General features: G+C 40.8%; 1 protein-coding gene across 2 annotated transcripts; it reads left to right on the forward strand.

Moving 5' to 3' along the window:
* Nucleotides 1-4,514: 4,514 nt before the first annotated feature.
* Nucleotides 4,515-21,454, forward strand: SLC46A3 (solute carrier family 46 member 3). 2 transcript variants are annotated; one of them, XM_080799767.1, is made up of 6 exons: nt 4,559-5,084; nt 5,500-5,712; nt 11,423-12,293; nt 13,919-14,002; nt 16,766-16,922; nt 20,209-21,454. In XM_080799767.1, exons 2-6 carry the CDS (start codon nt 5,524-5,526, stop codon nt 20,291-20,293), a joined length of 1,386 nt encoding a protein of 461 aa, XP_080655893.1. In that variant the 5' UTR covers nt 4,559-5,084; nt 5,500-5,523; the 3' UTR covers nt 20,294-21,454. The 2 variants fall into 2 exon arrangements, with proteins under 2 accessions (XP_080655894.1, XP_080655893.1); XM_080799768.1 differs by lacking the exon at nt 5,500-5,712 and having other exon boundaries at nt 4,515-5,084.
* Nucleotides 21,455-26,789: the final 5,335 nt, after the last annotated feature.

The following is a 26,789-nucleotide window of genomic DNA, read 5'->3' on the forward strand; positions in this document are numbered from 1 at the left end:
ACTCCAAATCCTTCCCATATGCAACCTCATTAAAAATGGGACTGACTCCTCTTAAGAGAGGAAGATGGCAGTTGCTCTGTGGGGTCACAGAAGGAAATGCCAACTGGAAGCAGTCACCAGGTTCTTCCCTATAATTTCTCAAACATGGTAGGATGTGTTTCTTATTAAACAAGATTTAGATTCAAATCCAAACATCACTGAATACCCACCAACTGTCAGACTGTGTTCTAGAAGCTTTCACATATATCCTATTTCACCTGCTATGACTGAAAATAAAGCCATGCTTAAGTTACCACATAAATAAGGAAATTTGATTTAAGAGAAACCCACTCATTATTCTCTGAGCTCTCCCTTCCTTGGAAAGTAAGACCCCTTGTGTGCATACTTTGTCCAAATGAGTCAGTCTTGTTTACTTCTGTTATGCTGAAAAAAAAAAATTGAGAAGTCTGATCTGACTGCCTAAGTTTCTCACTTCTGTTTTTGTGAGGCTGGTACAGAAAACAGTACAACCAGCTGTCACATCTAAGGACCTCCAGCCACTGCACAGACCCAATTACAACTCAAGTGACAAATATTTTCATGTACAGATGATCAACCATTTTTCTTAAGGAACCCCAAGGTCCAAGATGGTGAGTCAGAACAGGATATACCACCATTACTTTGTTCCCAATTGACCTTCCCCTAAGATCAGACAGGCCCTGGCATTGGCCTGGCTTTCTCCCTTTCCCTCCACCTCTACCAACACTACCACCATTATGGTGGATTTCTTCTTGAGGGCCATTATTGTCCATTTGTGACACTTAGCTTATTCTGAACCATCCCAGCACATCAAAAGGGTTACCACAACTTGAAACGCCAAAGGGAAAGAGCCAGGATTTCTGACTGATTAGGGAAATCCTTAGTCCCTTTGTTAAGATTTACAAGAAGGGAATATCTGTTTTGGACATTTAAATCTATGCAGTGGCTCTTTAAAATAGCAGGTGGAAACTCTGGGTGTCGAGTTCAAGAGCAGCGGATGAGCTTGAGATTTGGCGGTGATGACTATCTTGGTAGTTGAGTCACAAGTGAGGATGTGATTGAATGCGGAGAAGATCTGAGGAACTGGACATATAGTACAGTTTGAGAAGCAAGACCACCAAGGAAGCCAAGAAGGAGCTCTCAGGGTGGTAGAAAGATACAAATGTGTCATGGCCCTCAACAGGAGAAAAGATTTCAAGAAGGAATTTGTTCTACAGCATCCAAGATAACAGAGGTCAAGAAGCCAAGGACTGAAATCAGGTTATGAATTTCTTGGGATATATAAAACTTATTCAGGTCTGTTTTGGCATGTTATTGATCAAGGTTATATGATTGGATTACATTCCCTTTCAACAATTTGTGCTTGGAGTTGTGTAATTAGACTTTTATCAGCACAGTACTGACAATCACCTGCTAAGTAGTAATTGGTATAATGAAGGTCATTTCATCATATCTTACTCTGCTGATTTTACCAGAAGTGAAAAAGCCACTTTCCACTTAAAATATTCTGTTTTGGTTTTGCCACTTTTCTATGGCACTGCCCTGTACAGCATGGGTTCTTCTGAGTTCGGTATATCTATTCACATATCAGGTAATGACCCAATTCTCCCACACTTTTTCCCAGAAAACTATGAAAACATTTTGAACAACATGATAGGACATAGTCTGGTCTCTACTTAGCTTGGGCATATCATTTATATATTTAGTTCACTTCTTTTCTCTTGAGTCTGACATTATTAAAGTACTTCTTGTTGGACCCAATGTGATCATAAGCAGAAATACAAATACACGTGATTTCAAGTGTCAATTTCAGAATATGCTTACATTAAAATTTCTAGGTTCATTGAACTGAAGACACAAAAATTCAAAATCCTCCTGGAGACCAGGTGACTCATGTTTCAGAAACACAGCCAGGGAGATTATGCCCAGTCGATGGACACTCCTCCTTTCGTGCCTAGACTTTATTTTTGATTTCTGTCTTTAAGGGAAGAAGGCTTGAGTGGGAACCCATGAGGGGCAACAACAGCAGTAGGTGAATAACAATTACTGGTCTGTGATGATATCCATAGACTTCATTTTGAATCATTTTTACTCCTTTCAAATATTTTCATCTTTCCTAAAAAATAAATGAGCATTTCTTTGGTAATTAACTAAGGTGTGCTAACTTTTTTTGTTTCATCCTCAGCACCTAGTAGAGTGACAGATTCCAACTGAGAGTTAGTTAAGGTTTTTTAGCTTCATACACACTCAAGCACTTTATATTATTTGGGGGGAGGAGGAAAAAGGCTCGCATAACAAAAATTATCACATTGAGATAGGCAGTGGAGAGTAAATTAAGAAGGCCTGGCTCTCTCCATGTGTAAGAGCAGGGACAGCAAAGTATGGAAGTACACTGACATTGTACATTGGAAGTACATTGACTGCTACATTGTACTTTGTACATTGTTCCTGCCCATAAGACAGAGCATCTCTTAAATGCCTTTTCCTTTCTCTTGATTTTCATGAGAAATCACGGCCTTGGGGACAAGGACCGCATTAGAGCTAATTGCTGACATTACTTCCTCTTTCTGAGTCTATGATAGGATTTCACTTTTTCACATGGCCCTGTGGCTTGTTTGGGCCAATCAAATGTAAGCAGAAGTGGTATGTGTGTATGTATCATTTCCAGGGGGAAATCTGTAAAAGCTGGTATCAGATTCACCATATTCTGTTTTCTCTGCCTTGATGCCAGTGATGATATTAAGATGATGGCTTCATCAGTTTGTGTCCATTTGTAAAAGTGATAAGGAGTAAAGTTTTCCAGGGACTGAAGATTGACAGGAAGATCAAGAGATATACCTTTGTTGTTTTAAGATACTGAGATTTGGGGCATGACCTTGACCTGCTTGATTTTATAGGCCAATGACCCTGAAGTGGTCATTTGCCTCCTATTTCAACAAGAGGTCCTAAGTGGGCTAAAACCATTAGGAAGTGGATATGGCTAGCATGAAAAATAGATATTTTAGTGGGAGAATGAGATTATGCTGTGCTTTACAATTCTGAAAAGCATTTTTGCATAGGTTATTTCATTTCTTCTCGCTTGTGATCTTGGAAAGTCGTCAGATCTCTACCTCTCCCTTCTGGACCAACACTCCTTGGTCAATTGGCTGCTCTCCCTGCCCATTCCACTTCTAATGTGCTCCTAATTTAGCACTTAGTACAGTGTACTGCAATTTTAAAATATAATCTGTCTTCCTAGGAAACTGTGTCCTCTTCATTTTTGCGTACCTTCTCTCCAACCAACACCCATGCCCCCCTGTTTCATACTCATGACAAGAGCTTCATAAGTGCTCACTTGAAGAAGCTGAGAAGTGGCAGGTCCAAAGTTACAAGTAGCAATCAGGATTCAAATATAAGACTTCCCACTCAACATTCTAGTGACTTAACTATCATTTAGTGAGCACCAAGGAAGAGAAAGCAGCTCTGACCTCTGGATACTGACCTTGATGTTGCTATGAGCTCCTCCCTACAACTACGTTCTGTGGACTAAAAAAAGATTTCACAGAATAACATCAAAGCCATTCAATCACCATGGTCAAGACAAAAACAAGACCACTCCACAATCTTGTTTGAACACAGATCAGGAACATTGCTTAAACTACAAAAATGACCAAAACTGTCTACTACAAGCTGCTTCTTCATCAGTTATGGCTTTAACCTCCAACTAGCGTTCACTACTTCTCACTAAAGATTAAAGATGCCCAATCATAGAATCATCCCCACTTCCTGACAGCATCCAATACAGTGCCAGGCTTTGCCTTCCTGAACGCTTTCCACAGTCGCATAAGCCCAAATTCCGTAACCAATTCTAACACCGTTACTGAGATACCCCATTGTTCCCCATTATGCCTGCCTCCTCCTCACCAGAACTAATCGAACTTCAGGTGCGTTCTGGTGGGCTTGTTGGAAGACATGCCCAGTCCCTCCTTTGCTTCAGGACTATGCTGTACACATACATGTTGAGGGTTTCATCAGAAACCCTCATTAGGTGTGGGATTGTGACGCCCACTTGATAAAGAAATGGAGGTTCAAGGACATGAAATAATTTGCGCCAGGTCACACCACCAGGAAGAGCCAGAGACCATATTTCAGACTCTTTGCGAGGAGCACTCTTTCCCCCACCCTCCATGGGAGCTCCCCATCTTCTGCGTTTCTTAGGGTGCTTGCCCTGCGACCCGGATGCTACGGGGAGCTGCACCCCAAACATGTTACTTTTGCAACTGATCTTCTGTGTGAAAAACGATATCCCGGCCCAGAGACGTTTTCCCACCGCACAGCCCTGGAGCGAGCCCCCGGCGCCGCCCAGCTTGCCAGCAGCCGGGAGCCGGCAGCCGGGAGACGCGGGGTCAGCCTGGGCCTCTGGGGGCGGGCTCACGAGAGTGACGTCGAATGGACCAATCCCCGCGAGGGCGCCAGCCACGGGGCCCAATAGCAGGAGAGCCTGGCAGGACCGTGACAGAAACGCCGGCGGCAACACCCGCACTCAAGCGGCCCCGCCTTCTCGGCGCGCGGTGGTGCTCGGCGGGCGGGGGCAAGTCTCTGCGCAGCACGGGACCGGCGGCGGACCCACAGACCCACCCACCGGCCCCCGGACAGACTGCGGACGGGGCAGAGAGCAGCCGCCGTTGCCTTCCGCAGCTCCCTGGGACGGAGTCCCCAGGGGCACCGAGGAACCGAGCGACGGCTGCGCAGAGAACTGTCGCCGAGGCCACTCTGGACGCAGGAGTGCGCTTTCAATGCTTTGCTTTAGAATGAGAGCTTGAGTTTCCCCGACAGGTGCATTTGGTCGAATTCAACGGAAATTCCCTTCCCCGTCCCTGCGCGGCGGTGCCAATCCGGCCCCCCACCCAGACGGCGGTCAGTGTCCCCGGGGCGTCCCGGGCCGCCTCGGCCTCGGGAGCATTTGCTGCTGGGGGGTGCCCAGGGAGCACAGGACACCCCCCAAAGAGAAGACAGCCCCCAGAGAGCCCGGGCCCCCAAAATGACCGGACCCGCTTCTAGCCTGGCAGGAAGACTGTAACCGTGGGGTGAGTTTAAAAACGAGAGAAAAAAATCCCTTTACGATTGAGAGCTGCTTTTTAAAGGCCCCCTTCCTGTCCTGTTAACGAGCCGCAAAATAACAATAACAGTTGCGCAACTGTCGTGATCTCAGAGGAACCTCGCTGTTTCCCTTATGAAAACCGGCTGGCAGTATACAATGTGGGGACTGTAGTGAGATTATTCCAAACGAAAATGAGTGACAACTTATTAAAACTATTTTAAGGTGGCATGAGTCCTAAAAGGTCGTAACTCCTAAAAATAGTAAGTACGACAGTCTGAGGTTTACTGCTACCCTATTACAAAGTAAAAATTAATCTCTCAGGAAGTGCTTACTGCTTTCTGCTCCCTAGTTTGCCTGTTTACTCCACAAAATTCCCCTAACATCCCCGTTCTTTTTCATAGAATTCAACTACCTACTCAGGCAATATGAAGATTTTCTTTGTAGAACCTGCCATTTGCCTTAGTGCATTTGCTATGACTTTGACCTCTCCACTGACAACACAGTATGTGTATAGGAGAATATGGGAAGATACAGGCAACTACAGTTTTGTATCTGATAGCAATACTTCTGAGTGTGGAAAAAACAAAAGCAGCCCCATTTTCGCATTCCAGGAGGTAAGAAATTAAGCTATCCCTGAAGTGTAATAAAAGGGGAATGTGTAATGGAGTTTTCAGTGAAAGAGGGTATTGCGCTCATCATTCGTTGATCTCTCAAGAGTCATTCAAAACTCTTAAATCCCAAGTCAAGAGCCTTTATTCAATTCTCCTGTTTGAAGTTTCATGACACCTTGAATCTGCTTCTTCTAAGTAAAACCCCCTTCTTCTGTGACATTGGCTGTTTTCTGAGAAAATTTCATCCTAATCTCATCTCCCCAGTGGCTGTCCCCTTCCTCCCTCCACTCCCCCCCCCACCCCGCCCCCGAAAAGCCTGAAGGTTGGACCAAGGCCAGCTGGAAGGAGTACTGGGTGGCCTCAGTGGAGTCAAACAGGGTGCTTCTGCCTTTCCTCTTCTTCTGCATGTACATGACCCAGTTTTCAAAGACCTCCAGAATGTAGCCCATCACTGAACACTGTGGGCCCTGGGGCCAATGTCCATCATGGGCTGGTCAGGAGGCAGCATGTGTCATTCCTCATTTACTGTTACCAGATCAGCTCTGACTCTCAAATGTTGAGGATGAGGTTATCTGTGGAGGAGAGCACTCACTTTGGTGCTGAGGGCACTGAAAATGTTTAGCCAGACGTTACAGAGCCTTTCCTTCTGCCTCTCTAGCCTCCTCCCCCAAATTTTTATTTAAAACAGGAGGTATATCGCCATTCTCCTGCTTCCTCAGACCGTTTTTATCAAAGTCTGCCAGTGTCCAGATGCAAAGGCGATACATTCAGATTTGGAATCCCCCCCCCCCCCCGCCAGAAAGCCTTAAAAGCAGACCACACTTACAAACGTTGAACTGTTCCCCTGGAGGATATTTAGTAATGGCAAAAGAGAGCCTTCCCAAATCAAAGGACAAGAAGAGTTTAAGGGAATTCAGATCACCTGCCAGCTGGCCCTAAGATTTTCTCCTCAGCAGAAGAGAATTCAGGTGTGACTGGAAGGTGAGTCTGAGGCCTGGAAAAAGTGGCAAAAGGCCCAGAAGGAAGGCTCTAGCATTTCAGGAGGTGTTCCCCAAGGTGTCAGGTATAACCTCACTGGGCTGAGGCCTGGCTGTTGGGCACAGCTTCTGCTGTTCCTCATTTTCTCATGGGAGAAATTTTCTTGGAACTGATAATTACTGGGAAGCCATGCAGACATCAAGGTTCTGGCCTAAAGTGAGGTCACAGAAATAGAAGGGCCAAGGGTCTTACCTCATGGTTTTGTCTCCTGACTTCAAGAATGTTTCTTTTTATATATGTACATATATGTGTCATTCCCAGGGAGTGAAAAGGTTCAAAAGGCTTATCAGTTTCTATATTGGATTCTGTGCTTTCCTTCAACAGATACCCAGGAGCAATGGGAGGGACAAAGGGGAAGAGGACATGAATGTCTGGAAAAAAATCTCCCATCCTTGCCCTCCTAGAGTAAAGGGAGACAGGCTGTGGTTCAGTCACCTTGGTGGCCTCTGTGACTGTGCAGGTGATGACTATTGGGACCCGCTGGCCTTACCTAGTTGCTGAGAGCCCCCCACTGCCCAGAGCAGTGGTCTCATCTTTAAGATTTTTGCTGAACGTTTAAGTTGATTGTTGTTTTATTAATTGTTTTTTAATTAGACTAGTATTCAAGAGAACATACTGCTCTAGATCCCCTCCCTTAAAGTCAGTGCTCTAGAGCTACAAGTGCTTTTTCTTAGACTGGGGAGCTAGAAAGCATCACCGTCTCCACCCATAACCGAGACAGGTCAGGTGGGCCACTCACGGTTAGCTCCTCAGGAAGGAGGAACACTTTTGTTTCCCAGGAGGCACCACCATCACCTTCAGCACTTCCTTCTGGCCCCTTTACTGGACCCTGCTCCTGCTCAGTATAAGAATATTCTCTTACCTTGGGTAGCTGGGTGGCTCAGTCGGTTAAGCATCTGCTTTGGGTCATGATCTCAGGGTCCTGGGATCGAGCCCTTGCTCAGCGGGAAGTCTGCTTCTCCCTCTCCCTCCGCCCCCCACTTGTGTTCTCTCTCTCTCAAATAAATAAATAAAATCTTAAAAAAGAAAAGGTTATTCTTTTACTTTTAAATCCAAGGACAAATGTTCCCTGTTTTATGAGTGTCCTTCTCAATTCCCAGCTCTGCTTGGTGGGTGCTGACCACTTGCTGACTAAAAGAAGTTTAGGAGTTTGAGAACTGTTCTTATAACCCTAAAAACAAAATTTCATAATACAGGGTCAGTCCCTAATAAAATAAATAAATGATTTTTGGGGGGAGTTCAGGTTTTTCTTTGCCACTCCCCCAAAAGACCAATTACTTATAAGAAGAGTGCATAACACAATAATGTATTGAACTTCTTACTGTTATACTGTATTTATTTATCCTTATATAAAACAAATATACACATGGACACATGTATTGGAATGCAAGATATTAATATACATTTCAGGGTTCAGATATAAGAATAAACTGAGCTATTTCACTTATACTTAACATTTTGAAAGTCTGTATGAATAGAAGTTTTATTTTTCAATCCATTGGGATTGAGATATAGATAGATGCACACACACACACACACATATCCATATAAATATTGATCTAATCTATTTTTCAAAACTTTGAGTTTTCCGAGTCTTGTGACTATAAGGTACACCCACATACTTCTCCTGGGTAAGATTAGTCTCTAAAGGATGTTTTTACAAAATGGCAAGGCTCTGGGAAGGAAATTTTGGCTGAGGGAGAAGAGGTAGGGATTCTAGGCATGTTTGTTGACTTTTGCAGAGGAAGGAATTTTTAAGCCCCTTCCCAGATTAACTGACTCATTCTGAGGTATTAAATTGACCATTGTGGTCTGGTCTCTTCAGGTACTCTCAATATAGGGACCCTGCTATTTGAGGGGACAAGTTGGCAGTAACCAGATCATGAAGTTGTTCTTGTTCAGTAATTTATTTATAGACCTTTTAATAACTAACACAATCCCTTATTACCAGCAGATAGGGAATATTTTCTACTCAATTATAATTACACATTTTAACCTATGAAATTGTGACTTTTTAAAAACTGATACTCCTTTCTTTAAGTTACACCTGTCTCTATCTTGTCATTCCGTTCAATCTTGACAGGAAATAGCACTTCTTACTCTGATTTCTCTCATCTACCCTTATCTAATATATAATTATTGTTCTCCAGAGTTTAAAAGGTATAGTTTGCAGACAGGAGACAGAAGCCAGGTTGTGGGGGAGGGGTGGAAATGGGAGGAGGAATCCCAAACCGGAACATCTTGTTGACAAGTTGATTAAAAGATAACCATTTCATTTACTTCTTTATTCAGGAAGTATTTACTCAATGGCTTTTATATCCGTAGAGATACAGAGATGTGCTCAGGAAGCCTGACCTAGTAAAAATGAAAACAGTCGAAGTTGATGAAGCACTAATATGCAATAGATCTGGGCCGTGTGCCTTATATTGACAGTGACTCGAAGTGTAACTCTCAGGAGAGCCTGCAAGATAGGGACTTTGGTTACCCCTCTTGTCAGATGAAGCTATCGGGATAAATGATTTGGTCAGGATCACACATAGCTAGCGAATCGCAAGGCCCATTTTACTTGCTTATTCATGTATCCATGCACCTAGTATCTAGGCCGCGCTCTGTGAAGCACTGTTGTTGGAATGGTGATACTGTGGTGAAGAAGACAGGGTTCCAGCCCTCCTGGAGCTTAGATTGTAGTGGAAAGGGCACCCAGTGAGCAGTTCAATTAAAGGAATCCATCCTGTCGAGGGGTGGCAAGTCTCTAAAGAAAATATAGCCAGACAAGCTCACAAGAGCGCTGGGTGAGGGTTAGTGTTGTTGCTCTGAATTGTGTGATTAATCAGAAGGCTTCTGAGGAGGTGGCATTTGAATTGAGGAAGTGAGCTGTGTGACCAGCAGGCGGAGGGAACAGCAGGCACAAAGGCGAATAGCATGGGAGGTTTGAGGGATGGCATGTGGCTCAGGGGAGCGAGGAAGTGGAGATGAAATCAGAGAAGTCATGATGTCTGGCCACCCACACCATGGCAAGGAATTCGGATTTATTCTCGCATAAGGAAAGCCACTGGGGGATTTTGAGCAGAGGAGTGACATGGGCTGATTGTTTTTAAGGATCACTCTAATGTGATCTATGTGAAAAACTGATGACATCTGAATCTAGACTGATCTGACTCCAGAGCTCTTAATCCTTACACCAAAGAGTGTAACTGGGAAATGGTAATTGCCATCCGAGAAGGTTCAACAGAAGGAGAGATTACATCTCTTTGGGCATTTCAGGGAAATCCAAGTGGGACTTGACTATGGACTGTGCCTATAACATAGGGTACTGGGGGAGTGAGTGGAGATAATGCAAAAGAGTGGGGTTGGACTGCATCTTGGTGGCCTAACGTAACAGACGAGGAGTGTGAACTTTCTCCAGCAGGCTCTGGGCTGAGCAGCTCAGAGACATGCCGCTGGTATGTTTTGGCAAGATGCTCCCACCATTAGCGTGTATGATGTGCAAAGTGAGGAGGTTGGCATTATAGACTGTACTGAGGAGAGAGCCAGCTAGATGATGGGGCAGTCCAGGTGAAAACTATGAGCCCTGTCCTTCCAGGGGCAGCTCTCAGACTGTGAAGAGGTAAAGGATGTGAGAAGCACTGGGTGTTGGTGGGCCTGGGTGAAGGGAAAGGTCAGAAACAATGATGACTGAAGTTTTGAGTCTGAGTGACCAGAATATTCCCTGACCATATGAAATTGCTTGCATTGTTTGACTATATAAAAATAAACGTAGGCTCACTCTTTAAAAAAAATCATTAATTTCAGTATTTGATATTTTTGTGGTTCATCAGCTGTTTTAGGGTGCTTTCTAAATATTACATGATTCTATTTTTAAAAATGAGTTTAGTAATCCCTAGTAGAAAAATGACATACTCTTTATATAAAATTTGGAGGATACAGAGAGAAGTGGAAAATAGGACATGCTTTTAAACCACCCAAAATTCTTCCCACCAAATAACTAGCGTAATGATTATAATGTCTTTCAGTCTGTGAGTGTAGGTGGTGGCTTTGGTCTTCGGCAGAGTCAGGTTTATCTTACTCCTCAGTTCAGTTCATGGCATGCTACCATCTTTAGTCAGTGCAAAGCTGCTCTTAGGGTTTTATCTTATTTTTTAGTAAGTAAAGAAATAGATTAGAAGAAACTTATTTGTGGAGTCATATAAGAACGAAGCAACCGAGTGCTTCCTAAATAAAGGTCTATCAAATATGATATTTATATGTGACATTCATTCGCCTTTAAGTAGACAGAAAAATCTATCACAGGAAAGGGTATTGCTCTTGCTTTCAGCAGTGGGCATGATCTCAGTGCTAAGCTGTTTAGAGAAGACAGAAAAATCATTATATGACTAGTCCCGGATGTATTAGGGTCTGTGGATCTCCTATATAAGACAGACACACACCAGTACACAATTTTCTGTTTGTGAGTTCAAGTCCCCACCATGGTACTCGCATATAACGCCTGAGCTTTGATTACTGTATTGCCTCTTGATATTTGCTTTGTGAACTGGATGAAGATTCAGGCTGTATCAAACCCACGCTCCTTATTGGTGACCTACTGGAAATGTAAAGAAAAATATGCACTGTAATATTTCTGTGAATTTGTCTATATTTCTGTAAACACATTGTCTTCTTTTTTGTCTCTTTGCAGGAAGTTCAGAAGAAAGTGTCTCTTTTCAATCTGCAGATGGACATAAGTGGATTACTTCCTGGTCTAATATCTACATTCATACTTCTGTCTCATAGTGATCATCGAGGACGAAAATTCCCTTTGATTTTGTCTTCTGTTGGTGCTCTCGCAACCAGTATTTGGCTCTGTTTGCTTTCCTATTTTGCTTTTCCATTCCAGCTTTTGATTGCATCTACCTTCATTGGTGCTCTTTGTGGCAATTATACCACATTTTTAGGAGCCTGTTTTGCCTACATAGTTGATCAATGTACAGAACAGAAACAAAGAACAATTCGAATAGCTATAATCGACTTCATACTTGGACTTGTCACTGGATTGACAGGACTGTCTTCTGGCTATTTTATCAGAGAACTGGGTTTCGTATGGTCCTTTTTAATCATTGCTATGGCTCTTACTGTTAACTTGATTTATATTTCATTTTTTCTTGGTGATTCAGTGAAAGAATCTTCATCTCAGAATGTTTCCATGTCATGTAGTGAAGGCTTTAAAAACCTATTTTACCGAACTTCCATGCTTTTTAAAAATGCTTCCGGTAAGCGACGGTATTTTCTCTGTTTGTTACTTTTTACAATGATGACTTACTTTTTTGTGGTGATTGGTGTTTCCCCCATCTTTATCCTTTATGAATTGGATTCACCACTCTGCTGGAATGAAGTTTTTATAGGTTATGGATCAGCTTTGGGTAGCGTCACATTTTTTAGTAGTTTCCTAGGAATATGGCTTTTTTCTTACTGTATGGAAGACATTCACATGACCTTCATTGGAATCTTTACCACCATGGGAGGAATGGTTATGACTGCTTTTGCCAAAACAACATTGATGATGTTTTTAGGTAAGTCACAAATGTAGCCTTAGAATTTACCATGTATTTATGTTTATACCAAATGAATTTAATCTGTTGGGTGATACACTTTCAATATAAAATTCTCTAACACATTCTAGTTCAAGTAAGGCATTTTGTTAAAAGCCAGTTTGCCTGAAAGTGAAAGCCAATTTGCTTTTTGAAAAAGCAATTCACTGAATAACCACAATTTCCCAAATTTGCATATTTGCCAAAAAAATGTTTTGAGGAACATTCTTCTTGTGAGTCAGTTCTTTAAAAGAGCTTTCGCCAACTTGAATATTTCTTGAAATGCTGAAGGTTGGGGCACTTGGGTGGCTCAGACGGTTGAGCATCCAACTCTTGATTTTGGCCCAGGTCATGATCTCAGATTCATGAGATGGAGCCCTGCATCAGGCTGTCCGCTAAGCAGGGAGTCTGCTTGAGATTCTCTTTCCCTCCCCACACCCACCCCTCTCCCTCTCTTAAAAAAAAAAAAAAAATGCTGCTAAAAAAGCTACTTTCCATAAAAATTTTAAAAAGCATTATATAAAGTAGATTCAAAAGATTTATAAAATTCATATGTATTGAATATATTCAAGAAAATTCTTTAAAGACAAGATTTTGCAAATTGGTCATTTCATGAATTGGCTTTTGATAAATCCCTTTTTGCCAAATTAGGCTACTTCCTTAACTAACTGTTCCATAAGTGGCTTCTGTAGGCCTTGAGTGAGATGCTGCATTTGAAAGAGCTAAGGGATCTATAAAGTGGGACGTAGAGAAAGGTCCAATTCCATCTTTTTCTACAAAGGCGCTATCAACCTCTTACTACCTTGCAGGGAAGCAGGGTGACCAAATAGAATTGGGCTTAATATCCATTTATAGTACCAGGTGATCTGGGCAACTTACTTAACTACTCCGGGCCCTCATTTACTCATCTGTAATATGGGCACAGTAGCACAGAATTCACCGGGTTATAATGAATATTAGAAGAGATCACTGTAAAGCACTTAGCACAATGCCTTATATTCAGTAAATGTCAGTTCTCCCTGTCTCCCTTAGAGTTTCCAAGACCAAGTAAGTTGATCTATGAGTCATCAGCAAAAATAATATATTGCTATTTTAGCGTATAACTAGAGATGCTATTGACTATTAGGGGCCCATAATGTAAGAGGAGAGGCAATCTGTGTTCATGAAATTATTCCACACGAAGATGAAGCAGCAGAAAGATAAAGAACAAATTTATCAATACGTGCATCAAACTAATAAAAGAATGTGGAGGAATGCCAAGTCTGAAAAAGGAGAAACAGAAATGTGAAAAACTAAGTCACACCTCGCTAAATGAGAGTTTGCTACAATAATCAGGGAAATAGCAGATCAGTTCCAGCTGGCAGATTATAGATTTGGACCTCAAACCTCCCTTAACTCTTGTTCTGAGCACTGAAATAAGAGGGTAAATGAACTTGAACTGGCCTGTCTACAGGGTACCTGTGTATTCATTAAACAGTAGTCTATAATTAGTTACTTCAGTCCTTAGGTGCAGTGAGTTAGGATGCTTAGAGAGAAAACATTTCACATCGAAAATTGACCAGTGGTTTTTGGATTTAGCCTGTGATTTCCCACCATTTCTCTTACAGTGAGGCTGCCATTCCTTTTCACTATCGTGCCACTCTCTGTTCTACGCTCCATGGTATCAAAAGCAGTTCGTTCCACTGAACAAGGTGAGTTTAATTTGTCGAAGGAAAATCATGAATTTACAATCTGTACCAACTCAAATCTATGTATTACCTTTGTTTGGTTCTTCAGAATATTCTACAGCCCTTTTCCTGCTCAGAACTCCTTTAGAATTAAGTGGTAAGTTCTGTGTTTGGAAGAAGCTTATATTCAGGCAGGGCTGCCCCTGGCCTGGGTCTCCTGCTTTGGAGGGCTTGCTGTGGCCAGACCCTGCCCCAAGAAGAGAGGAGTGCTCAGAGCTAGGCAGATGCCGACTGGGAGCCCACCACACCTACCCCTTCTAGACTACACTTTGGGTACCAGGACCCCTGTAATTCTCAGCCAGATAGCTCTGGGTTCATGTCCGTGAGGGCCTGGACGGTGCTCTTCCTGACTCTTTTGCCTGAAGGTGGAGTGACCCTATTGTGCTCCCCCCTTAGATCATAGGGGTTGCCTCTATGGGTTTGCTCGATCCTAAGACCCTGTGAGATTATGACCTGGGCTGAAGGCAGTGGCTTAACCCACTGAGCCACCTAGGCACTCCCCAAAATGGGATATTTTCGTGAAATGTTATGCACTTTAAAGTAATCAGAGAGGGGAAATACTGCATAGGGTTTCACTAGCCTCTCACTATCCCTATTACCTTGAATAAGAAAGGAGAGAAAACTAGATTTGGGTAATTATTTTGCAATCTCTGTGCTCTGTACAGCTGTGAAGCTCCCAGCTAAAGGCACCCCAGATGACCTCTTATCTTTCACTACCTGCACACTCCTTGTGATTACAAATTGGAACACCATAAAAACAGACTTGACCTTAGAGGTCTATTGAATTAAAAAAAAAGTATAGAAAATAAACTAACCTGCACTTATTATTTAATCCAGTTTATCTCTGGCGCCTATTAGACAAGTTGAACTGCTTATAGAAGTTAAGCAACAAGCAAACCCTACTTTGTAATAGTGTGGCTGTTTATGCCAGACAGACATACCGCATGACCAACTTCTGTCAAGAATGGATTTAAGCCATTGCATAATAGGACTAGAACAATCCAGTCTGTCTTCCATGGCACTGTGCCTAGCTGTAGCAAGGGATCAGAAATATAAGAAAATAATAACACAGTTAGATAGGGGGGAGTATTTCCTCCCAATTAAACTGAACTTCATGTCTTATCATAAAACATGGAGATAGTATTGTCTTTATGCTACTTGCTGATTGGTAACTGGGCTCTTGAATTAAGCTTTTATTCATTCACTTGACAAATATGGATTAAACAGATCTACCATGTGCCAGGACAGATTGTGTACTGCTGTGTACAACAGTAAACACAGTAGATGCACACTTGACATGAACAGAGCTTTCGTTTTAGTTAAAAGAAGACACATATATGAAAATACAGTGTTCTTCAGAGCTATGTTTATGTTTTTTGAACATGTGACCTGTCATTCAATGAAGAATGAGAAACAACCTATGAGAATATATACTAGGGTAAAAAAAGCTTAAACAGATAAAAATCAACACACAGCACAGTCTACTAGACTAACACCATGGGGGAAAATGAGAACATAGACACATGAAACATAATCCAGTTATGAAAGGTGATCCTCAAGCTTGCCTTTTCCTTCTTCTCTGTCCAATCAAATACAAGTATTCACATAATTTGCATTGTTTGTAAGAAAAATACATTACCATTTACCATGGAGAGGTAAACTTGGCAAAGTGAGGAAGAAGCACAATGGCTTAATCCAAGAGTCTGCAGAAGCTCCACAGGAACATATCCTGGGGACATCATGGAGAGTGGAAAATGATCAGAGAACTTTGTATCTGGTGAAGCTAAATTTCACAAAGAGGAAGAAAGCTACATCCTGTCTAGAGGTTTAACTGCTTGGTCAATGTGGTCTTGGATTCCAGACAAAACTAAAAATCGATAGAATGAGCCCTTTTCTATGATTATGAGCCTGGACTAGCCATGCAGCCACATTGTGCTTCTCGAATAATGTTCCAGGGCCTATTGCCCTCTCCCAAACGTGGTAGAGCAAGCGTGACAGACAGCAGCGGTCTCCCCGCTCTGTCTTGCCAGCCACTTCTGAATGGAGGCAGTTTCAAGCAGGGAAGGCAGAAAAGAATCACACAGCATCAAACCATGGCATAATGAGAGCACAGAAACTTACTTGAAGAGTCATGCAGAGGAAGCTTGTCGACTGGATTTGTTGTCACTTTGAGGGGAGGGCTCAAATTCAAACTGCAGAACCTATATGCAATCATCTGTCTTTGTCTGCAGCTGTCACTTTTGCCAGATCTGAGAAGCAGATGACAAGGATTGCTTTAACTTTCAAAAGGCCCCAGGGTGGGACCTTTGCTGGTGGGAGCCACCTGAGCATACCTATAGGGGGTGTGTCACAGATGTCCCCAGCTTAGGGAAAGAGTGGGAGATAATCTTGAAGGATAATGGTACCTGTGGCTATGTGTGCGGCTGTGTAGGGAGAGGAGACTGGATTTCAAATGGGTCAGCTGCTGTTGCCCTCCTGACTCCAAACTGTTGTGTTTTCAATATCCTCACATCCTCATATCAGGTCAAGGAGTACTGGTGACCTCAGTTTCTTCACCTGCAAAATGGGTTACCGGCTTCTCAGGGATTTAGCAAGTATAGCTTTAGCTCGCCAAGCAGTGCCCCACGTTTGCTTTTTTCAAGGAGGAACAATTTTCTCCCTCGTTTTGTTTATTGTTTTGTTACTCAGTCATTTCCTTTTCTCCCTCCACACCCCAACCCCAAACAGGTACCCTGTTTGCTTGCATTGCTTTCTTGGAAACACTTGGTGGAGTCGCTGCAGTTTCTACTTTTAATGGAATTTATTCAGCCACCGTTGCTTGGTACCCAGGCTTCACCTTTCTACTGTCTGCTGTTCTGTTACTAATTCCAGCCATCAGTCTATGGTATGTAATTATTTCTAATCATTTTATCAAAGGATAGGCAGATTAAGTGAATTCCCTAACCTCAAATTACATAAACAAAGTTGTTAAAAAACAAAATTCAACTGAGTAACTTTTTTTTTTAATTTATTTTTGTTTTAGAGAGTGAGTGAGTGGGTGAGGAGGGGCAGAGGGAGAGAGAGCCTTAAGCAAGCTCCATGCTCAACGTGGACCTGGATGTGGGGCTGACTCTCACAACCCTGAGATCATGACCTGAGCAAGAACAAGGGTTGGATGCTTAACCGACTGAGCCAGCCAGGCACTCCGCAACTGAGTAACTTTTAAAGATCTAATTGGCTCTACTAACTGACTCATGAATTAGGCAGCATCCCATTTAGCAAGCAGAGGGGAGCTCTGCGGAGCTGCGCTCAGCGGAAGATTTTCACAGAATGGAGGGTGGATCAAGAAGTTACTAGCAAAAGAGAAGAAACAATTATTTCAGGCAAAGTCACCTTCCCTTAAGGAGAAGAGCAGGGGGTCTTACCAGGTGGATGACCCAGTCTTCCTTTGGGGGATGGAGAGGGCTTATGTGGCAGGGTCATTGGTGCTGATCAGAAAACTCTTGCCTGAGTAGTGAAGATTCTGTTTCTGGGGGAGGCTGGAACTGCAGTTAAGTTACATTTTCAGTCCAGGTTTGATAACTTGGCCTACCTGATGCCATTTTGGGCCTGTGGTTTTCTTTTTAACGAAGTTTTGCCTCAGAATGTAATTTTCTCAATAACTTTTAGACACGAAGACATCTATTGATAATGTTGGAAACTTAAGAAGAAAGAGACAAATGACAAGGCTGACCAGAACTAGGAGAAAGAAAGATTGGGTCAAACTATAAATAGCTACCCCATCTCTTTAAATGTGAACAACTGATTAAATTAGCAACCAAGAATACATACGTGTATATAGATAGAGAGAGAGATTCAAACTATGATTTCCTAGAGTATAATATCCTCTGAGGGTCAAAGATTACTATAAGACAGACTTTAATATGAAGTCTTGGGTTGATGACAAGAGCAAGTAGTGTACACTGAATATCAGGAATTTTCTTTCCAGAGAGGTGGCTTATTTAATGACTCCCTTTTTAAAGGTAAATACCCAAATAAATACAAAATACTAAATTCTATTTGTGAATAGTACATAGAATAAGAAGACCAAAGTCATACACGTAAGAGAAATACTTATTTCTCCTTTTGCCTTTTGGTTAATGAGAAGTATGATCTAACTAGGTTAAGTGTTTGCTAAAATGCCCAGGCATCAGAGTCAACACATTCTGTGGGGCCAGCACAGTGAGCTGAGAGCACACTACCCTTTCTTTGCTGGGCTTTGCCCATTCCACATGGCTAAGAGCATAGTGTGGTGATGGGGGTCAGTAGCAAGTGGGGTACAAAAGGCATCTCTGCTTTCTCCTGAGCACTGGGATGGGCTGGGGTGAATAAGGGTGAAAAGTACGAGTGTACCCAGGCCTTACACATTCTGCCAAGACTGTGAACTCCTTAAAGGACTGCCCTACATTTACTCATAGTAGGACCGCAATACATATTATCTCTACTGAATTTTGACCCCTAGATCTGTGTAAAAGTATAATAGTATTTACAGTCCCTCTGTAATTTTGATGAAAAGTTATTTTTACTAGGTATCTTTTTTAAAAAAGACTATTCACCTGTTGAACTGGCGAAATTAAAAATACTTGCTGTGCTAATGAGTACATGATGAGACAATCTTACACATTGCTGGTAGTGATATTATTTGGCACTATCATTTTTGGAAGACAATTTGTAAACGTATATCAGAAGCTTCTTTAAAAGTTCAAAGTATTTGACCCAGTGATTCCCTTTAGAAACATATCCTAAGGGAATGGTCAGTAATGTCTAAAACTTATATACAGTTGACCCCTGAACAACAACGCAGGTCTGAACTGCATGGATTCACTTAATATGCAGATTTTTTTCAATATATATAGTACTGTAATGGATTTTTCTCTTACAATTTTCTTAATAACATTTCTCTAGTTTTATTATAAAAATACAGCAATAGATATATGTTATATATGTATTATTACATATATATATATAGATATACCATATATGCATATATATAGACACACCAAATACATGTTAATAGACTGCTTTATGTTACTGGTAAAGCTCCCAGTCAATAGTAGGCTATTAGTAGTTAAGTTTTTAGGGAGTCAACAGTGATATGAACTGCATGGTGACCCCAACCCCTGCATTGTGCAAGGGTCAACTGGTATAAAGATGTTCATTAAGACAAAAAAATTTTTTTTAATGACCAAAATGTCCAACAAGAGAATGATTAAATAAATGATGGTGCATCCATATAGCATGAAAAAAAACATTAGTAAGAATTGGGGAGTAGAAAAATGGGTAATTTTAATTTTATTCTTCATATATTCATACATATCTGTTATGAACACATATGCAGCTAGCTAAAAGATAGTTATCCTTTTAATACTGTTTCTAATGTAAATGTAGATGGTCTTCTGAGATTTTTTTCAACCCTATACTGTTCAATATTTTTAAAAATAAAATTACATGCAGGGCGCCTGGGTGGCTCAGTCAGTTGGGCATCTGTCTTCAGCTCTAGTCATGATCTCAGGGGATCGAGCCCTGCATCAGGCTCCTCACTCAGCAGGAAGTTGCCTTGTCCCTTTGCCCCTTCAGCCCCCTGCTCGCGCTCTCTCGCAAATAAATAAAATCTTTAAAAGAAAATTACATGCCTTTTTTTTTTTTTAAGATTTTACTTATTTACTTGAGGGGGTAGGGAGGACAGAGAGACAGGGAGAGAGAATCCTAAGTAGGCTCTGCACTGAGCACCAAGCCCCGAGACAGGGCTCCATCTCACCACCCTGTGATCATGACCGAGATCACGACCTAAGCCAAAACCAAGAGTCAGTCGCTTAACTGAGTCACCCATTCTAGATGTCTTCTTGTCCCAGCTCAGTTATAGGTACTGAATATGAATTTCAGCCATATCTATAGTCATAAGTACTTTTTGTGGACTAAAGGATAAACAATGGAACAGATGGACATTTTAGATACCTGAAAGAGAAAAAAACTGTATATTTTTTATTTTCAGAATGCTATGCATAGTGAAGTCAGCTGGACTCAAAATGCCATTATGTTCCATCTACATATAATTTGCATAATTTATTGGAACCCATATAATCAGGGGAAAGATAGAATATAGGTTATTTATTTATGTACACAATTTTAAAATGTCTTGTTTGCTTTTGCAGTGTGGTCAAATGCACCAGCTGGAATGAAGGAAGCTATGTACTTCTTACAGAAGAGGAATCCAGTGAAGACACTTCAGAGAGATGATTAATTGTGATAAAAAAAAAAAAAACACAACTGAAAGTACACATCATACACTCTGACTTCTGAGGAATGTAAACTGGTTCCATAATCAATATTTCATGACTAATCAATGTTACATGTCCTTTCTTCTAAACTGAACAGTGAGAGAACTAGCTCCTGGCTCTAGCTTCTTACAGTATCATGCACTTTGAGCACTCTATGAGTATCATGTGATAGATTTCCATAGACAGAAGAACAAATCTCAAAACACTTCCCACTTTTGGATTTAGGAAAGAAACTGAAACTTCACAGTATAAAGAGGGATTAAGAAACTTGACACAATCAAAAGCAATAATCTGACATACTCCAGTCTCATGCTGGGACCAAGGAAGGAGAACTAACTCTATACCTCAGTTTCTTCATCTGCCAAATGGGTTTGTGACCTCTTGAAGATTTCAAAGGCTTAACTATTCAAAATTATGATAAATGATTCACTGACAGGAAAATAATGATAAAACATTCAAATATTTCTAGTACAATCATACCTCTGCTTGGATAATGCTTTGTTTTCTAGAGCCCATCAGGTTGACAGTGAAAGCTTTTAATAGATTCAAAAAACCTTAAAATGGAATCACTTTAAATGATACATATTTTCACTTTTCCTAATATGTTTCATCAGCGACAGGCATAATAATAATTAGATAGGTAACACAGGGGTCACTGGAAAAAAATCATAAAAAAATTGTTTATAAAGAAATGTAAAAGCTGAGTAAACCACCAATCAGGAACTAATATTATAGAGCCAATATTCATTCCTTACTTTTTATCAAAGAATAGCCATTTCTTACTGCCTTAAACTCATTATGAGACCCACCCTAGTCCCTGAAAACACATTCTTTCATGCCTTCTATCTTTCTATATGCTGTTCATTTGCCCTTCCTCCCTCGGGACAATGAAACTTGATTCTCAGCCAAAACACTGGTTCCTCTGCATAGTCTTCTTGACACTTCTTCCCTACTCCTGTAGTCCCCCCAACCCCTGCAGGGTGCCCACAGCACTTTCTGTATACTTCATCATAGCATCTTCCATTGTCTCATAATGTTTTCCCTACTTGACAATGAGCACCTTGAGGACAGGGACAATCTTTGATTCCTCATTTTATCCTCAATAAATGTTTGTTGAACTAAATACAAAATTTTGTTTTTACTTCTAAAAATAATTTAAAACTCCATATTTAGTAATGTGTCATGTGACATATTTAATAATGTGTCATGAGAGTAACCAACTGGTATCATGCCACAGCCATTCAGCCAGCCTGAAAAATATGCTAGCCTATACACTTCTTAAATTGGTTTATAGTATTTTTACCAGTCCTTCAATGTCTTTTATGTTATAAGTTACCATATGTAGTAATGCAAATGCCTTGAAGTACAACTAGATGATTCTTCGTAATCTCTCTTGAACATAGATAGAGTTTTCCCATTCGACAGCACTGCTTACAACTTTTCCTGTAAGGTAATCATGATTGCTAGACTAACCAAGAGCACTCAGTGTAAAATATTATAAATGTTTATTTCCAAGACTATTCCTTTTAAGTCTACCTAATGTCTTCTGGAAGCCCAGGTAAGAACTGAGTGCTTCCTATATATATATATATATATATGTGTGTGTGTGTATTTTTTTCTTCCTTTCAATGCTCTTTCCACACCAAAAAATACTTTATGGCTTGCAAAGTGTTCCTCTGTATCAACTTATTATATACTCTCTTAATAACTCTGACAAAGTAGATATTCATTTTCCTCATTTTACAGACAAGGCAGGTAAGTCTCTGAGAGACCTGACCACAGTTATTCAACTACTACTAAGCAGGAGCATCACTCAGAGATGGTCTTGGCCCTGCTAAGATTCTTCATAGCTAAGGTATACATGTTACAGATTGTAAATCCAACGCAAGGTGGAGTATGAAGTGCCCCCCAACACATCAGCACTACTGTACCCTACTAAACTGCCTACGATATTGCCTTTTTTGTGGTTAGACATGATGGTCTATGAAGTCCCTTTCAGCTCAACCTTCCATGATTTTACACGCTTCATCTAAACCGAAGAGAGTATGGATGGTATTATTTCATACAGTTAAGAGATAAAGAGATGGGTTTGTATTTGGGCAAAAACTATTTGAAATGTGGTAAATCAGGGCATTGGACCGAGATGGCCCAGGGTAAAAACAGAGCATGAAGGAGTTTAGTCATTTCCAAAATACATATCCTAAGATACGGATTAGTAAATGTGATGAAGACTAGAGAAACACATAAGCTGATCAGGGTATATAATCAAGCCAGAAATGAAAAAGAAAAAAATGCCATCACCTAATCTCCCATAATGTGACCTAATTACCTGATTATCTGAAGGAAGAATTAATTAAATGATTTGTCTCTGTAGAGTCCATATAAAGGGAACAAAGAGGAAAGTCATGTTCCTTTTTATCCAGCACTGTACAAGGGAGGTTAGATATAACCATATCTAATAGAAATGAGTACTCCTATCACTACAGAGCAAGTATTTCTATGAGGTTAGACTATTCAATAGGTTCATTTATACCCCGCATTGCACAGCGTCAAGAAATCCCTTTTCTCTTAAGGAATCGATCCCATTTACAATTGCACCAAAAAAATTTTAAGATACCTAGGAATACACCCAACCAAAAGGTAGAGGATCTGTGCTCTAAAAGCTACAGAACACTTACGAAACAGATGTGTCTTAAAGACACAAAGAAATGGAAAAACGTTCCATGCACATGGACTATAAGAACAAATATTGTTAAAATGTCTATGCTACCCAGAACATTCTACACAGTCAATGCAATCCCTATCAAAATACCATCAACATTTTTCACAGAGCTGGAACAAATAATCCTAAAATTTATATGGAACCAGAAAAGGCCCTGAATAGCCAGAGGAATGTTGGGAAAAAAAAAAAACAAAAAACAAAACTGGTGGCATCACAATTCCAGACTTTAAGCTTTATTACAAAGCTGTAATAATCAAGACAGTATGGTACTGGCGCTAAAACAGACACATAGATCAATGGAACAGAATAGAGAACTCAGAAATGGACCCTCAACTCTATGGGCAACTAATCTTCAACAAAGCAGGAAAGAATATCCAACGGAAAATTGGACAACCACGTGTAGAAGAATGAAACTGGACCATTTTCTCACACCATACAAAAAGATAAACACACAAGGGATGAAAGACCTAAATGTGAAACAGGAGTCCATCAAAATCCTAGAGAACACAGGCAGCAACCTCTGGGACCCCAGCTGCATTAAATTCTTGCTAGACAGGTCTCTGAAGGCAAGGGAAACAAAAGCAAAAAGAACTATTGGGACTTCATCAAGATAAAAAGCTTTTGCATAGCAAAGAAAACAGTTAACAAAACTAAAAGGCAACCTACAGAAAGGGAGAAGATATATGCAAATGACATATCAGATAAAAGGTTGGTATCCAAGATATATAAAAAACTTATCAAACTCAACACCCAAAAGACAAATAATCCAATCAAGAAATGGACAGAAGACATGAACAGACATTTCGCCAAAGAAGTCACAAAATGGCCAACAGACACATGAAAAAGTGCTCAATATCACTTGGCACCAGGGAGATACAAATCAAAACCACAATAAGATACCACCTCACACCAATCAGAATGGCCAAAATTAACAGGTCAGAAAACAGCAAATGTTGTTGAGGATCCAGAGAAAGGGGAACCCTCTTCCACTGTTGGTGGGAAGGCAAACTGGTGTAGCCACTCTGGAAAACAACATGGAGGCTCCTCAAAAAGTTGAAAATAGAGCTACCTTACGATCCAGCAATTACTTTACTGGGTATTTACCCCAAAGATATAAAAGTAGTGATCTGAGGGGGCATCAGCACCCCAATGTTTACAGCAGGAATGTCCACAATAGCCAAACTATGGAAAGAGCCCAGATATCCATCAACAGATGAATGGATACAGAAGATGTAGTGTGTGTGTATGTATGTGTGTACACACACACACACACACATACACACATACACACACACATACACACATACACATACACACACACACACACACACACACTGGAATATTACTCAGCCATCAAAAAAATGAAATCTTGCTATTTACATTGACGTGGATGGAACTAGAGGGTATTATATTGAGCTAAATCAGTCAATCAGAGAAAATAATTATCATATGGTTTCACTCATATGTGGAATATAAGAAATAGTGCAGAAATCAAAGAGGAAGGGAGGGAAAACTGAATGGGAAGAAATCAGAGAGGGAGACAAACCACGTGAGACTATAAGAAACAAACTGATGGTTCCTAGAGAGGAGGTGGGTGGAGGGATGGGCATTAAGGAGGGCATGGGATGTGATAAGCACTAGGTGTTACATGCAACTGATGAATTACTAAACTCTACATCTGAAACTAATGATGTACTATATGTTGAATTTAAATTGAATTTAAATTTAATCCTCTGGTTATTCAACTTCCAAAAATCCTGCTGATGAGAAGAGGGTATCCTAGGTTCAATTCTCTTTTAATGAAATGCCTGCATTATCAGAATCACCCCAAGGATTTTTTGTTGTTGTTTTTTAAATTCCTGGAAATTCTGATTCAGTCAGTCTGGAGTGAGGTCTTAAAATCTATTTTTAAAATTGTGCCAGGTGACTGATACACATCCAGATCTGGAAACTACTGCCCTAAATGAGTGCTGCTCAGCCCTATTCTAAATGTACGTTAGAATAATCAATGTGGAATGGGCAGTAAAATAAATACAAATAACAACCCTTTTCAGGGACCAGTGGTTTTCAGTCTTGGCTGCCACAGAGAATCACCTAGGGAGCTTTTAATACTGCCAGTGCCCAGATCCCAGTCCAGGGCAACTAAACTGGAATTTCTAGGAGTGGAGGGAAGACATCAGTATTTTTTCGAATATTATCCATGTGATTCCAAGATGCGGCCAGGGTTGAGAATCATTGCTCTAGATGAAGGGTCAGCACACTTTTCATGTAAATGGCCAGAGAACAGAGAAAAGTATTTTAGGTTTTATGGGTTATACAGTCCATCACATTACCTACCTGCCACTGTAGCACAAAGCAACCACAGACCATACATTAATGAATGTGCATAGCTGTACTCCAATAAACAAAATAAGCAGCCTGCTGAACCAGGCAGTAGTTTGCAGAATCTCTGTTCTAGATGGAGAACACACATATTCTGGTTACTGGAAACTGGACAGATATGTCCTTCATTGTAAATATTGGCATTTGAAATCACAGAATGAATAAAATAAATATATATCTCTTGGTACAGTTCCTGACTCAACAGGGGCTTGAAAAGCAGTCTCATTGGATTAGGTCAAGACAGTCCCATGATCCAGATGGATTCTGGTTGTGCTGACAGAAGTAAGTTTGTGGACGTACATAGCCTCAAATAATTACTTAGGGACTGCTTTCTTGGGGATGATATGTAGCTAGAATATGATCAAGATGGGACCTAGCCCAAGTGGTTTCATTGCCAAACATTTAAGGAATAAACAAAGCAATTCTACACAAGCATTTCCAGAAAACAGACGCAAGGAACACTTCCCAACTCATTTTATGAGGTCAGCATTATCCTGATGCAAAACCAGACAAAGAAATTACAGAACTTCCTTGACTTATGATGGGGTTATATCCCAAGGAAGCCATCATAAGTTGAAAATACCCTAAGTCAAAAATGCATTTAATACAACCTAACCTAAAATTATAGTTTAGCCTCGTCTACTTAACCATTCTCAGAACTCCTATATTAGCTTAGAGTTGGACAAAATCATCTAACATAAAGCCCATTTTATAATAAAGTGTTGAATATCTCATGTAATGTATTGAATACTGTACTGAAAGTGAAAAACAGAATGGCTGTCAGTGTGCTGGTTGTTTACTCTCATATTCACGTGGCTGACTGGGAGTTGCTGCTGCCCAGCATGGCGACAGGATCCTACCATATATCGCTAGCCTGGGAAAAGATCAAAATTCAAAATTCCAAGTGCAGTTTCTACTGAATGTGTATCCCTTTCACATTATCGTAAAGTCAAAAAATCATTAAGTCTAACATTCTAAGCCGAGGGCTGTCTGAACATGAAAAGTGAACTATTGTTAAAAGAATAAAGAAGTCAGGGGCACCTGGGTGGCTCAGAGGGTTGAGTCTCTGCCTTTGGCTCAGGTCATGATCTCAGGGTCCTGGGATCGAGCCCCGCATCAGGCTCCCTCTGCATACTTCTGATCTCTCTCTCTGTGTCAAATAAATGAATAAAATCTTTAAAAAAAAATAAAATAAAATAAAGAAGTCAGGTTAGGTGACAACACTTTAACACTTCGTGAAGGTAGGTCTCCATCTGGAGAGTGACAAAACGGTGTGGAAGGCAGAAAGGTTTTACAGAAAAAAAAGTAAGGAATGAGGAAATAAATAGCCCAGAGTCAGCTTGGGGATTGG

This window comes from Martes martes, assembly GCF_963455335.1.
Source record: "Martes martes genome assembly, chromosome: 3".
Taxonomy (NCBI): Eukaryota; Metazoa; Chordata; class Mammalia; order Carnivora; family Mustelidae; genus Martes; species Martes martes.

Excerpts from the sequence above, each read along its gene's own strand:
- SLC46A3 (XM_080799767.1), top strand. The coding sequence starts at position 5,524 with ATGAAGATTTTCTTTGTAGAACCTGCCATTTGCCTTAGTGCATTTGCT. Across the intron at positions 12,294-13,918 it reads AACATTGATGATGTTTTTAG|TGAGGCTGCCATTCCTTTTC; the intron begins GTAAGTCACAAA and ends TTTCTCTTACAG. Across the intron at positions 16,923-20,208 it reads ATTCCAGCCATCAGTCTATG|TGTGGTCAAATGCACCAGCT; the intron begins GTATGTAATTAT and ends TTGCTTTTGCAG.